General features: G+C 39.4%; 1 protein-coding gene across 3 annotated transcripts in view; it reads right to left on the reverse strand.

Moving 5' to 3' along the window:
* Positions 1–2,422: 2,422 nt before the first annotated feature.
* Positions 2,423–15,067, reverse strand: part of LOC111851497 (anosmin-1-like) — a 42,271-nt gene continuing 29,626 nt past the window's right edge. For 2 of the 3 annotated variants that reach the window (XM_072700585.1, XM_072700584.1), the window contains exons 7-14: positions 12,879–13,084; positions 11,582–11,726; positions 11,061–11,207; positions 6,271–6,365; positions 5,196–5,364; positions 4,886–5,106; positions 3,550–3,724; positions 2,423–3,453 (exon numbers count right to left, since the gene is read on the reverse strand). In XM_072700585.1, coding sequence (XP_072556686.1) covers positions 3,401–3,453; positions 3,550–3,724; positions 4,886–5,106; positions 5,196–5,364; positions 6,271–6,365; positions 11,061–11,207; positions 11,582–11,726; positions 12,879–13,084 — 1,211 coding nt within the window. In that variant the 3' untranslated portion in view covers positions 2,423–3,400. The remainder of the gene's footprint in view (positions 3,454–3,549; positions 3,725–4,885; positions 5,107–5,195; positions 5,365–6,270; positions 6,366–11,060; positions 11,208–11,581; positions 11,727–12,878; positions 13,085–15,067) is intronic. The other variant, XR_011982999.1, reaches the window with a different exon arrangement.

The following is a 15,067-nucleotide window of genomic DNA, read 5'->3' on the forward strand; positions in this document are numbered from 1 at the left end:
TGCATACACTTAAAATGTGCTTCTCTAAAATGAAAAACTTACATCTTTCCAAGAGTTGTGTTCATTTCTGTCCAAAGTTTTGAAATATGAAATTTTTTAAAAATAAAATCTGTCTTCAAATAAAATGAATTACAGGGCCATGATATAAACTTGGAAGGCATTTCATAAGCACTAGGAATAAATACCATTCATGACCTCAACACAAGACTTACCCCTGTTAAGCTTGGTGAAATAGTGTGGGACAACCTGAAATTAAGGAATCTGTCTTTGGCTTCTACAAAAGGTTTGGCCCCTTTGGAAAATAAGTGTGAGACAGAATGGCGTCTCCACAGAGACCAGTGTCTTATGTCAGTCCACGGCAGTCAACTACAAAGAAAACAAGGTGCTGTGTTCTAATGATCTGATAACGGACTAAAGCAAATGAGAACATCTGATTAAGATTAACTGATACAGCAAGAGATCGGGAATGATAAGGGATGCATTCTGTACACTGTAACATTGTTCAGTTTCCTGTTGGCTTTGTAGATATGTAATATCTAATTTCTTGACCTGAAGGAGCAAAGTTGCTCTTCATTACTTGGGACTTGAAGTGCTGTTGTCTGGAAGGTTTTGTCCATGTACATAAGCTGGTTTAGGGAGGTCCTCAGTAACTCCTTGATTGCATGGTGCCCTTGTTTGCGTGTGGGTCATACACACATGTGTACTCTGTTATTCATTAAACTAAGCTGAACATCCTCCTGGCCTGACTGAAAGGTTTGCATTGGCGCCTGGCCTTGTTCTGTTGCCTAGATCTTAACCAGAAACACCCCAGCCCCCTGGGCAAGGTCAGAGATTTCTCCATCCTCCCATCACACCGAGAAAGAAGAAATCTACCATTCACCTCCAATTTCATATAGTGAATTTATATTTGTTGTTCACCTCTGCAGATCCACAGGAAAGAAATGGCCCCCTTCCAGTGGTGATTTGAAAAGCATGCTCCCAGGAAGAGTCTGTCTGTCTGTCTGAATGAGGAGGAGCCCTGATTATTAGATTATCTACGGAATGGCGCCCACTGGGGAGGGGCTCATATACAGCATGATATTACAGGTGAAGCAAAGAGACAGGCGTAGCGTGAGAGGCCTGATGGATTGCAGGGCGTAGCTCATTGCTGAGCTCATGGACACTGAGGGTCAAAGGAAGTATACAGAAGACAGCAATGGTGTTTCTTGATGTTTGCGATGAATGGGCTTGGTGTCTTTTAGGGAAGCGAACCTCAGCTGGCTCAACTGTAAAAATATAGCAGATCCAGTGCAGTACTATCAGCTGCTGGAGGAATGATTGTTTTAATGACAAACATAACCCACAATTAGAATGGGCTGTGAAACACCAGGAATACAAGATACACATTTTTTATAATTTTTCACTGATAATCTGTTTGCTTTTACCCTTTATGTTTCTGTTTCCTTCCTTATTACATTTGTGAGCTGTTATTTCAGCCTTTGGGGATTAAAGGTTACTTCACCAGACGTGTGTCTGCAAAGTGGTGGAGAGCCTTCTGTTGTGAAGCAAAAAAGGAGAAAAAGCGAGCTTAGCTGGGCCGAGGCCAGCAAGCCGACACTGAGCAGGAGAACCACGCCGGTGTGAGCCGAGGTGGGGAAACATGGGCAAGGTGTGAATGTACATTTCTAGAACACTTGCACACTGGCCTTGACAAGTGTGACTTTTAAATATAGAAACTATACTCAGTGCTTCATACCATTGGCTCTTTATAAACACACATATTAGCTTATATATTACATTCTGTACGAAAATTAACAAGTTTGCGCACACTTCAGTCTTTTAGAAAGAAGTAAAAAGAATAAATTTAATGTAATCACAGATCAGAGTGGAAATTAAATGTCTTGTAATGTTTGTAGTAAAAAGCAGACTCTTTGATCTGTTTGATTTAATGAAACAATTATGATGATTTATGAAATAAGGAATTATTACAGCACAATATCCGGCAGTCTCTAGAACTCAGTGACTCTGTGATTCTTTCATTTCAGAGAAGATATCATCCTGGTAATATGGTTTGGCTGACAGTGGAAGTTACTCACTCGTCAGATATGCCTGAGTAGAACAAAGCAACATTGTAAACATGGGAAACAGAAGGATAAATATGATAACCACCCTGATGGAAATACTCTGGTTGGCCCAAATAAAAATCAAAATGCAAAGAAAGCCAGCACTTGGCAGGAGGCCAGATATACATTATGATCTATATGGTTTCAATTCTACTTAGAGTCAGAAGCAATTTTAGACTGTGACAGAAACCTCCATGATGTGCCAATAACAGAACATGTAAATGTGAGGTTAGTCGTTATAGAGTCTGTAAAGAGACTGTCTTATATGTTACTTCATTTTATTCTGGTGGAAAAAAACACCCAGAGACTGGATGACAAGCTATGGACCACGTACTGCACCTTTATGAAACTTTATTTATCAGTACGGGTAATTTCAGACTCGAAAAAATAACATGGAACAAAACAGCATGTATTTACAACTCCATTTTTTACAAAATGTCTTTACATAAAATTTTGTCAGTTTAAAAAATAGCTAGGCTAGAACAAACATGCTCACACACGCACAGAATAGATACATATGCACAAATACAAATTAAATTTTGTAATATACAAATAAATATAGACAATTACTGACTGTACCACATAGAATATTCTACAGCCAATTACATATGTATGATTACATTTCAACACAAATTTAACATGTTAATAGACAGGACATTTATTTCTCAAAAGCATAATCTGTTAGTCTGTTAAATTGCTAACATATTCAACAAAAGTAACAGGAATGTAGCTCATGCCTAGTAAGAGACGTTTTGTCATGCAAAACTCTGGGGGGAAAAAAACATTCAGTTTGAAGCTAGTAGATACAATATAAATAAAAATACTTCCTACATGCAGTGTCACCCTACAATCTGTCCTCTGATAAACTATATTTGTCTGCATCATTCCACAGTACTGCATACTTACACACTGCATGTCTAATTGGTGCTATACATTTGGTACTATAAGGAAGTTATCTACCAATTTCTGTAGCATGTAATGGATTTACAGTAAAATTTTATCCTTCTTGAAAAAGAGAAACCATTTGTATTATTTTTTTACAAAATGCAGTCCGATACTTTTATACTACAACAATAGTGCAACTCTTCCTGGATCATTTAAGGAAATTGTCCTATCGTCACAGTGAAGACTTGAACCCTACACTAGATGTGCATCGTTACCTGTGTGGCCGCACAGGGCCGGCTCGGGCCTCTGAGCGGAGAGGCTCGGACACGGCCGAGTGCGATGAAAGGCGCCACTCTGCCTGACCTTTACTTCTGTTCTTCTGTGTTCCACCATGCTGCCCTGAGTACTTCGTGTTACTCCAACGAAGGATTTGGGTGATGCTGGTGATGCTCTTTATGTCTGGGTCCTAAATACCACACAAATATGCGGTCAGTCTTGTGGCCCATCACAATGAGGGTATATAATTACAGGTCACCTGACATCACGTAAAGCAATGTCGCACCATCAAAGCGAGCCTGAAAGTCACTCTTTTTGCGTTGTTGATGGAGAGGTGGAAGCGTGGGCGTCTGGAAGCTCTTCACGGTGGCGGGTCCCTCCCTTCCCGTCGTTAGCACTTGTACCTCCAGCCTGTAGTACGTTGCTGGTCGAAGGTTCGAAACTACCAATAAGTTATGGTCCTTAGATAGACATACAAAAGGAAAACAAAGAAGATCTTTTAAACTTTTAATAGCTGTTGAATTTACCTAAATTTGACTTCATCTCAGTTATACCTATGCAATGTATTGGCATTACAAGGAAGCAAACAAAAATTAGGATTAACATAAACTTCAGCAATTTCACTTTTAAATCCATCCATACATCCATCAATTTTATGTAATCTCTTGTCCTATTCAAGATCTCAGGGGGTCCGGAGCCTATAGCAGAAGCCATGGGCACAAGGTAGGGAACAACCCAGGATGGGGTGCCAACCCATTACAGTTCAGTTTTAATTCAATATATGGAATAAGAATGGTGTTCATAAGCATCCTAAGTAAATCCTGAGAGTGGTGTGACACAAACAATTTGTAATCAGACACGAACAATAAAGTAATCAGAGAAACACACCAAATAGGCAATGCGTAAAGTCCTTTTAAGTCTTTACAATCCCTCAGAAAAGAAAAGATTATCTATTTCCCAACTCAATGGCATCATATGTGGAAAAATAAACCCACGGTATATAGCTAAACCACTATCCTTACGTAAGAAATGCTTTATCCAAAGCCTTGCAAAGCACCTTTCACACAGGCAAGCTTGTGTTATCACCTGAAAGCACAAACTGCCCTCAGTTATTTCACAGTGGTAAACAAAGAGCGCTTAATCAAACATTCCTCCTGATTTGGCATGACAATCTGTACTTATGGGACAATTTATTTTTAGATCAAAAACAGCCTCACTAGGTGGTGTGGAACAAGACCTGGATGCTGATGATAGCAAAGATTATGTAAATCTGCAGGTTTCTACATGCAGGGAGTGGGAGAAACTGCTGGGGAGGTAGATGAAACACGGTAGGTGGGGTTTTTAGTGAAAGATCTGAGTTCTCACATCTAAATCATTCTTTATCGGGTACAATGTTCTTGGAATGAAGATCAGTCTTTTTTTAAAATGATGTCAGCCTCAGTGAAACCATGATAAAAAACATCCAGCTTCATTCTTACACCAAATGCACACTGTTTTCACATGAATATTTGTGCTGCAGATATGCAGCATGAGAACAAGCAGCAACATGAATTTGTGAGCTGTGTGATGTCAGGACAGAGTAAGCATGGGGTGCCCATAATGCAGTCCAAGGTATGACCTACCGGTGGCAAGATCTGGGACTGGGAGATGAGGCTGTTAGGCAGGCTATTCTGCCTGCTGTGTGTGGTCACCTCTGCCCATGTTACTTGGAAGCCTGTGACTCGCTGGTCTGGGTGGGTCCTTGAGACCTTCCAGAAGAAGCTCCCTGTGACGTTTCCCTCATGAACAGAGAAGACTGCTGTCAGGTTCTCCGGCTTGGCTGACACCTTTGTGGGTCCTCTGGCTGACAAAACAGAAAGAGAGAAGCCCTGGTTGTCTTGCCCATCTGACAGCTTTTTATTCATAAGACTAGAAAAATGCAGATAAACCCACCATCCCAGGAGCACTGGATGGGTTTGTGACTCCTGCTGCTGAGTGAGGAGCATGATGGTGTGAGGAAGGTCACGCTCTCTGCTTTGGAACGGCCCTTCGACCTCATTGTGCGCACGGTGACTTTGTACTTGCAGGAGAACAGCAGGCTAGGGAGGTTGATGTAGTTCTCCTGAACCAAGAAATGGATTACTCAGCTCTCAGTTTGGCTTTATTCACAGTTCAGATCCCTGTGACCTCAGGAGATAAGGAACATCAAGCCTAAAAAGGTCACATTTCCCTCAATTCTTAAGACTTTATCCCCAAAATATAAGTAACCATTTCTGTATGAAGTTGTGCTACATAGGCCAGGTAAGACAAAGCAGCAGGTGAAATTATATTTTATATGTGTGATTACAGAAGTGACTACATTTATTTACTACAGATTCTAACAAGTGATTGGTGCTATAATGTAAAATTTAGGAAAAAGCCCATTAATTTGGCAAATATTATTTGCCAAATTAATATTGACACTATCTCCTCATTCCTTTATTTGTTCTGCTCTGGGTTGAAGAACAGAACCCAACTGCTAATGATTACTTGCAATTTAAGCAGACTTTATTAAAACCAAGTGAGGCACCACATTCACAAAGGGGAAGGGCATAACAATTGCTTCGGAATGTTCCACTGCATTCTACAGAAAAGGGATGTGTATTTCCTAGCAACCAGTAACAGCACCTATAGAATGTGCTGAACCTTAACCAATGGTGTTGTCCATCAGGCTAAGACCTAACAAAATCCTCTTCCCAAAATCTGCTGGGGCAGCACGGTTTAGCAGAAACACTGTTGCAGTTAACAGGTTTTACTGGATATCACACCACATGTTAAACCAAATAAACTGAGTCATAATGTAAAACAGTCACAATCACTCACTGTAGAGAAAGCTGTTTATTGTTCCTATTTCTGAATTCTGATTTCTTTTTGAGCTGATAACACAAGGCTGTTCAAAATGCTTGGTATTTGATAGTTGTCTGTTTTGTAGATGTTTACATGCTAAGTCTTCATAGGTACTGTAGGCTGCACAAGCTGCATGAGATACCTGTGTGACGGTTTTCTCAAGAGCCCTCGTTTCATTGTGGCTGCAGAACTCAGGCATCCACTGAACATGGTAGCGGCTTCCGAGTCCATCTGGTTCTGCAAGAAAAGCCAGAGAACGTATTAGCCGACACGGCTCAGCAGAGCCAGGTAGCCAAAACAGACTTACTAAATGTTTGTGAATCTGTTTATCACCAAAATTAATACTAAAACTAACAAAATATATCTAATAATTAAAAAAAAAAGAGTGTTTATCAAAAACTTCAAAGCATTAACCTATCAGTGCAAAATCTTGTTTTGCTTTAGAACTTCACATATTAGTTTTAAAAAATATTTCAAATACAATAGCTTTGTGCGTGATTTGAAATGAGGTGAAAGAATACTGGCAATGAAACTGAAAGAGAAGCATCTTGAAAAGGCCCCCTTTTGCCGTGAAAGGAATATCACTCCTTCATGGTACATGCACAACCACAACCACATGTAGTGCTAAAGGGAACCACAAAACTAATTTGACAACTAAATGTAACTCTAAAACACTACAACTATAATAATATCAGTAAATAAATTAAACAATATGAATAACTGTATTTCGTTACAAATATCACATAAACAGAGGTAAGCAAAACAGATTTACTTTTTAAAGACATGTAAATTACTAAAGAGATTACTTTTAATGTACATCAGCTTTCAAAATCAAAAATGTATCCAATAATAGGCCATTCAGGGGTATCACTCACTCCCACAGGATTAAAAAAACTCACAAATGGGATGTAAGAATGGAAATCACTGAGCCGACACAATGCCATTCTGTCTTGAATTATGGGAAAGATTTCATATTCAACAAATTAAAGGATGGATTATTACAGTGCGATGCATGATCTGTTTGCCTGCCACCAAACTGTTGTCAGCATTGATAGATTCAACATCAAACCTCAAGAATATCTCGAAGCAAATGATCTATTTTGTTAATTACCCTAACATTCAGAGGAATGTTTATTGTAAATGCATCGTTTTAGTTAAATTGATAAAATGAAGAATCAACACATGATATGTTGATATTTGAGGACAACTGCTAAGATCAATATCACAGATCTGTAGTAAGATATATTTTCCCCAAACATTCAGATGTATGGCAACGGATGCAATAATATCCCATGCACTGCTGGTGCGGGCAGTTCAGCCCAACGATTTGTGCCTACGGAAAAGCACCGTAACTGTAGCATTAAGGAGCCAGTGACACAACTGTGTTTAATTTTTTGCTTTTGAACAAAAACCATGCATCTTCAAATTTTATGTGAATACACTGAACACAATCTCTGTTTTCACTTATCCGCACTGTAAATTTTCCGAAGTGTTGTCAAAAGTCTTTGTGTAGTGTGGAAGGCGAAAACTGAGACAAAAGTCTGTGTTCTTCAATGAAAATGCAGCAGTGTGGACGTAGGCTAAAAGCTGGTTTAAAAGCTGGACTCCTGCGTCGAATCGATGCCGTATGTTTGGCATAGCTGTGGACCCTATGTAGAAATCTATGCCGTAGCCTGACGTGCACCTCCAGAGAAATGTAACTAGACGGTGTAGCAACGCAGACCTCAAGAACTGTGATTGGTCCACTTGGCAGCATTCATGTTTTTATGAGAGCAAAGGCAGTGGACATCCCAGGTGTACTTTTCCGCTGATTGAAACGGAAGCACCATTTATACCTAGCATTAAATAATCTACCCTTGGCATTGCAGCAACAGGTCCACAGTTCTACAAAACACTCAGGAGGACAGGGCCAAATTCACTGGCCTCCATTAAGTTTATTTGTACTTTACAAAACTAAAAAAAAAAAGTTAAACATGGTATAGATGCTAGCTTTAGAAGATGTTGGAGCAGCTCAACACTTTTCCAAATTTGTCTAAGGAAAGTTTTAGAGCAGCACAAATGTAACCTGGATTCAATAAATGCATACTTTGTTAAATGTTTGTTTTTTCTGTTTCAGTTGTGTGATTCATCAGTTGAATATGTCACAGGATGGGAAGATGCTAAATGCAACATCCACACCTATGTACTACCTAGCATTTTGGTGGTGTAATTGCAGAGAGACAAACACATCAGCACTTCAAGTATAATTCTCTCAATGGCATAAGCCAGTTGTGTAGGTCATGCGTAGGTTCAAAGAAAAAGTATAATTCAGGCTAAAGTCTTGAGGACATTTGCTTATCCATAAAGAAGTAAAACCACAGGCATTAAAATCACACTGGAAATGAAACTGTTCAATGTGGCTGTAAACAATTAATCTAACAACATGCTGTTCATGTTTTTGGTTGTGTTATTTTACGTAAAGTTGAATGAAAGTTATTGACTTTGAATAATTGTGTGGTTTAATGTTAACTGTTAATGCATTAAATGCCTTTGAATGCAAAAAAAATTAAATGAACTTGATTTGCTTCTTTTTTAAATATGTTATGTTTGAGTTTGGAAAGCAATCTAAAGTATTTAGATTACATTACTATCTTTGGGTAAAGTAACTGAATACGTTACAAATTACATCGCATGTCATTGATTTTTAACAACAAAACTTTAAATAAATTGGAGGAGACCCTGACCAGAAGCCCTGTCTAACATAATAGCCAGATATTCATTCTGAAAGGGGCAAGTGGGTATTTGTACTGTAATACAATATGCAAATTAGTTTGTTAGCATGAGGTGGTTTTCATTTCATAGTGATACATCTTCAAAATTACTCCGATTACACAGACACTCCCCAGCGGGCAATCATGCCCTCCTACACCAACTTTTGCTACACCTATTGTTCAAAAGGCTGCAGAATATAAATCTGTTATTAATCTTTCCCATATTAAAAACTGAGTTATACTGGCCCTCGGCATGGACCATGTTTTTGTTTAAGAGATGAAAGGAGTCCCTTATGGCATGTGCACGAAGCTTGTGCATATGGAGGCTTCCAGCAGCTGGGAAGGAGAACTAAAATTACAGACCAGGGAGAAAGGGAAGGAAACAAATAAGTAAACAAGATGTAATGAGGTGAACTGAAAGAGCAGAGAAGGAGCAAAGCAATCAGCCTGAAAACAAGTCTCACGTGAAAAGTAACCGTGGACTGTTACAGCATGTAGGGTCTCCCACAAAAAAGTGATATATCTGCTGTTTTCTTTTGCTCTTCCAGCTGGTGAGCTTTATGGCCAATATGCCCAATTATGTGCTGTTATTCCTACCAGACTGTACAGACTGAAGAAATGCTTTAGTGAAATGCTACTAGTGGCCCATAATCTGTTAGGACAGCATATGTTAGCAAAGCACTTAACATCAGCTGTTCACTAACTGTAAAATGTGGCCTCTAATTCTCTGCCCCTAAATGGAGACAGTGACCAAACAATACCGCAAATCAGTTTGCTGCAAGCCGAAAAATGAACCGGAGGTAAAGCATTTTGTAAAACCCAAGTCTAAGAAGCCTGGGCCACCGACTTATGTTCATTCAGCCACAGGAGATAACTCTAGTTTACTTAAAGACTTCAGATGGGAAAAATTGGCCTTTCCATTGCTCAGCAAAAGGATTTTTAATCAACAATGTGAGGCTTCTTATACTGGAGCCATTCTTGAATCTGTTATATGGAGTTTGGCTTGGGTGGTGACATATATTAGCAAAACAAGTGAAACCACTGAATTGGTCTTGACATGCAAGCCTTGGAGCATGCAGTTGAAGGCCTGAGGATTTCCACTCTGGCATTAATTGAAAAGCAAGGCATCAACACCACTGCTTTTGGAATTCTATGATGTTTTACCCTTGTGCTTCCTTTGTGATGCTTCTGAGAAATAATGTCAAGTCTTGTAAAGCAAAACTGACAATATATTGAGCTGCTTTCTTTGTAGGGCCATCTATTGAACACAGCTGCCATTAAACTTTGTCATATGGAGGTTTGCAAGATATGTTTAGCATCCTTTTGCACAAACTCTCTTTAATACATTTAAAGGTGCCATAGAATTATTTTTTTTAATGTTTTAAATTGTTCTCTCTGTAGAAGATATGTGAATTTGGTTTGATCGATAGATACCCAGAAGTGGTCTCACAGGGCCATTGACAACCTATTATTTTGCCCTAGAATGAAACAGGCCAATTTCCCTTTTTTGGGTGGCTCATTAATATGTTGAGGAGCTCGGCTTTGATTGATGGGTTTACAGTGAGGCACTGTGATGGCTCACACAGAACTAACATCTTTACAGTCATGCAGCTCATAACTTTTCGGTCATTGACGAACCACATTTACGATCCCATAAGATTATAACAGAGCTGAAAAATTCCTATTGCCTAGTGACGTGACAGCACGACACATTACTCACGTGTTTGTTTGTGGCGATGCTGGAGTAAACAGACCTACTGCTTTGCCAGTCGTGTAAAAGTATAGCACATACAATTATGTACAGTACATAATACTTGATAATTATAACAAACAACTATGTTACTGGTTTATGTATTTACTATACTGTACTTTTTACCATTACTTTCAAATTAAATTTAATTAATTTCATTGTTAATTTTTAAATCTTGATGAAAGTCTGTTTCACAATTAGGGTGAAGTCCAGGATTGTTTCTGAAACTGATTATAAGCACACAAATTCCTAGAACTACTAGAATTATTTCACTGATTATATTTACACAGCTAACAACAGCATGAATTTATATCCTGGTGAGAGAATTGCCATTCTAAAAAAAATTACCCGGGTGTATAATTATGTAGAAATGTAATATTGTATGATACTGAAGAAAAGCCAATTAGATGAATATTAAGGCAGCAGACATACCTCCTCTCTTCTTCCAGTAGACTTTGACTTGAAGCTGGCCGTCCTGGTAGTACGGGCTTCCCACCTCCAGCGGGCCTGCAGCCCGTTTTGCAGACAAGGAGCTCAGTACTTCATCCTCATCATTCTTGTATTTAATTGATGCCTCTTCTAATGTGAGAACATGAACATTTTATTTTTAAATCTTCATAATATAGATAACCAAAATCCGAGTTCAAATACACCTTGTCATTAATGACATGTCCCAGTCTATGTGCTGTAGTGTAGATAACAGAAAATGATAGTTTATTTCATTTGAGAAATACAGACTTTGTTCTGGGTCAAAAGTATTGCTTAATGAGCAAAGATAAATAATTTGACAATAAGCAAAATGTGCTTTGAAGGAGAATACATCTAAGATTCCGGAATTCAAGAATTCTGTTCAACACTCTGTTCCTTGGAGGAAGCAACTTGTTATACCTGTGCGAGGAGCTCTGTCTCAGGCTAGCAGAGGTTTGCTCCATGTACATTTCAGGGGGACCTACTTGTGCTGTTCAGTCCAGTCGTGTTGAACTGCAGCAATGCCTTGGAGCTCCTTAGGCGCACCTGACCCCAGTATGTCACAGCCTGAAGCTCCACAGAGTAGCTGCTGTCCTTCTGGAGACCCTCCAGATCCACATAGTTCTGAGCCTGCAAATGGCAATAATATTCCCCAGTTTGTTTAGCACTAGAGTGCACAGCCGGGAGGATGTGGCTGTCTGGGGTAGCCTGGCCATACCCAGCTCTCACAGCAAACTCGAGCACATGCAGTCAAGTTCCTTCATAAGAGCCAAAGATTTGGCAATTGAAAGCATGTGTAGGCCAGGTAGCCCATACCACCATCGCAGACACCACAGGGGAGAGCCCCATTACCGACCCAAAATTGAGCTTTGTTAATGTGTGTTTAAGTTTCGACATTCCTCCATCAGCTCTGGCTGACTGCAATTATCAACTGTCGTGTTTTGACATTCCAACATCAGCAGGCAGCCTAGGTGCAAAGCTGGAAACAAGCGCCACACGTGTCAGAAGGTATCTTGTATCTCTAGCCACTGAGGCTGCACTGCCACATCTGCAACTGGTTACCAAAGCAACCTTGAGCCTCCGGAGACTCTGCAATGAAAGGCTGAAAAGTCTTGGCCGTCGGTTGTTGCTGTTGTTCTTCTAATCCACGGTGGGAACAGAACTGACTACGGCTTAAAGACACCGTACAGCTAAATTAAGAAATGAAACCTCTGGATCTTAGCTGCTTCAGATGATGTAATACACAGCTGAAATTTAATCTTGAAATATAACATTTTATTTTAGATGTTTTAGTAATAGTATTAATGTTGCATAGCAAATAAATGCTGGGCAGCATCACTTTTAATGCTGTTTTGGAATTTTAAAGCTGGTTTTCCAATGGATCTGAAGTCAACGCTCCAAATGTACTTGTCAGAAAACCGTCTTCATTTTATCCAAAGAAAGCTCTGAGGAATTGCCTCATTTTCCTTTATTAATACAATGCACGGTATATATTATGTTGTTTTCATAAAAAGAAAAACTTTTCATTCTAAATGGATTAATTTGTCAAAGTCAATAAAATAAGCATGTGAAGCTGGACTGTTTTCCGAGAAATGGACAGATGATGAGTTTTTGCCACAAAAGAAATGAGATACATTGATTGTTTATTTTGGCCCTGCGATGCTGTGATACTCATTCATGACTGTGGTTACAGACCAGCTCACATGCAGATGTTAATTCCCAAAGGTCCTGCTCTTGCCATGGGCCTTAACGGTAATGAAGGGTAATACCAAATCCCCCTACCCCATTAAGAGTCCTTCTCCTCTTCTTATTAGTCAGCACCACGGACGTCCCAGTGTCACTGCAGCTCCAGAAGAGCTTATAGTGGTGGATGGGGATGTCGGGGTCCTCTGGCAGGGTCCAGTGAAGACGGGCTGAGACGCCTCCCTCCACGCTGACTGTCATGCTGCTGATCCTTAGCCTAGATGGAGTTGGTGGTGCAGATGGATCTGTGGAGGCAAAATTCAGATTAGAAAATAACTTTTCAGCTTTCTTTATACTCTCCACCTGGGCAAATAAAAGATGCAATTGTGAAGAAACAAAAAAAAAATCAGTTCCTAGTATCCTCAAAGCTTTCTCTAGTGACATAGAGAAGTCATAATGCATTATTTCTTTGATGACGTTAAAGCATGCCATGTTTTGTTACCCAAACGGGCGAACAGTGTGTATGGGCATAGATTTTGGTACCACTTTACAATAAAACTTTTTGTAATATGGTTATTAATTAGGTTATAACACTTCGTAATTCATTAATAGACAGTTATAAACAAGTTATATAAAAAAAACAAGTTATAACAGTTTTCTTTTTATTTATGAGTTAGAACCATATTTTAGCAGCAAAGGGCAGCCTTAATGTAAAGTGGTACCTGAATTTCAAAAGACCAATAATATTCTATTACTATATATAACTATATATAGCTTTTTCCATGACTGTAAACAGAAGTCTCAAAAATAAGTTTATGTATTATGTATTAAATGAGTCCAAAAAATCAGCCTCAACACAAAACCGTTGTACTCCAATATGTGTACTAACAGTGTTTTTTAAGTTTATGACATGGCTCTTAAAACAGAAGGTAAATGTTTATGAACGAAAAAGTAAAATCTAACTCTGAAACCTATTTGACAAATGGCTCTAAAAACAGAAGCCTGACAACCATTTAAATTGCATTTAGACCCTCATTTTAAGTTATTACTCTTCAACAAAATAAAACAAATATTGCAAATGACAATATTTTTAACCTGTGAACTGTTTGTCAGTGTTTTAAAATGAGATGAACCAAGTAACGATGATTCTTTTGCCTTGTACTTCCGTCTCCCAGTGATACGCCACCTGAATTGGTTTGGTTGGATTTCAGTTGTGGATTCTGGGAGTCTGTGCAATGTTACAACCAAAGCTCTCAAGTTGCTTCCATTCAGAATGGAATACTATTGATCTCTATTAAAGATCTTAAAGAGCCCTTATTTTAACGCACAAGAAAGTTATATCGAAATATCGATATATAGTTATATATAAATATAGTGATATATTGTACAAATTCCATTTACTGCCCAGCCCTAGGTGAAGGTAAAGGTTGTTGATGGGAGGGTGGTGTAGCGTTGGATAAGCAGATGATCTGTAGCCACATGCAGATGGTGCCCCTAGTGGCTGACCCTGGAGCTGCACAATGGCTCATTTGGGAGTCATGGCCCAGCATTGTGCACCCAACCCTGCATCATAACGCATTATAATTTATCTCTGCTACTTTCTCCATGTTTTAATGCACAATATCATGTACGCAGTGGGAAACCAATCCGAGAGAATTTGTTCCCATTTGCTATAGGTGGTTTCCAATGATAAGACCATATACAATATATATCCTCCTCCCTTCTGAACCAGGACCTGGGTTGCATACCTTTTTGCTTTCAGCTTCTATCCATCCCCCAAACAAATTGCCACCACTTCAATACTGCCTTGTAGACGGCCCATCTTCATAACATGACTCCCAGAAGGGAGCCGACCTAGAAATAACTGCTGGCAGCCACACAGTCTAACTATCAATGCTCCCCCGGGTGTGCAGAAGTGTACCAGATGTGAACTGGGAGGGGGGGGGAGCTGGATCTTATTAAGAAAAAGATCACTATGTGAGTGTCTGTTCCCAAACACAAAATGTGTTTTAGGTGTTAGATCCCAGCCGGCCTCATCTTTTGAGAGGGTAAGTAGTGATATTGCCCCTGGAACAATGTCGGTCCACTGTCCCAAATGACCACCTCCTGAAAATAAGGACATAAAACACTGATATTTGATGATTTATAACCGCTTCCTGATGGCTGGCTTTATAGTCCATCCATGGCTACACTTCTGCTGCTATTCAGCAGATGTGAGTGTGAGTTTCAGCTACCAGCATTACTACATTTGGGTGATGTTTTTGCAATGTTCACACAGTTCCAGAGCA

Source organism: Paramormyrops kingsleyae, chromosome 16 (assembly GCF_048594095.1).
Source record: "Paramormyrops kingsleyae isolate MSU_618 chromosome 16, PKINGS_0.4, whole genome shotgun sequence".
NCBI lineage: Eukaryota > Metazoa > Chordata > Actinopteri > Osteoglossiformes > Mormyridae > Paramormyrops > Paramormyrops kingsleyae.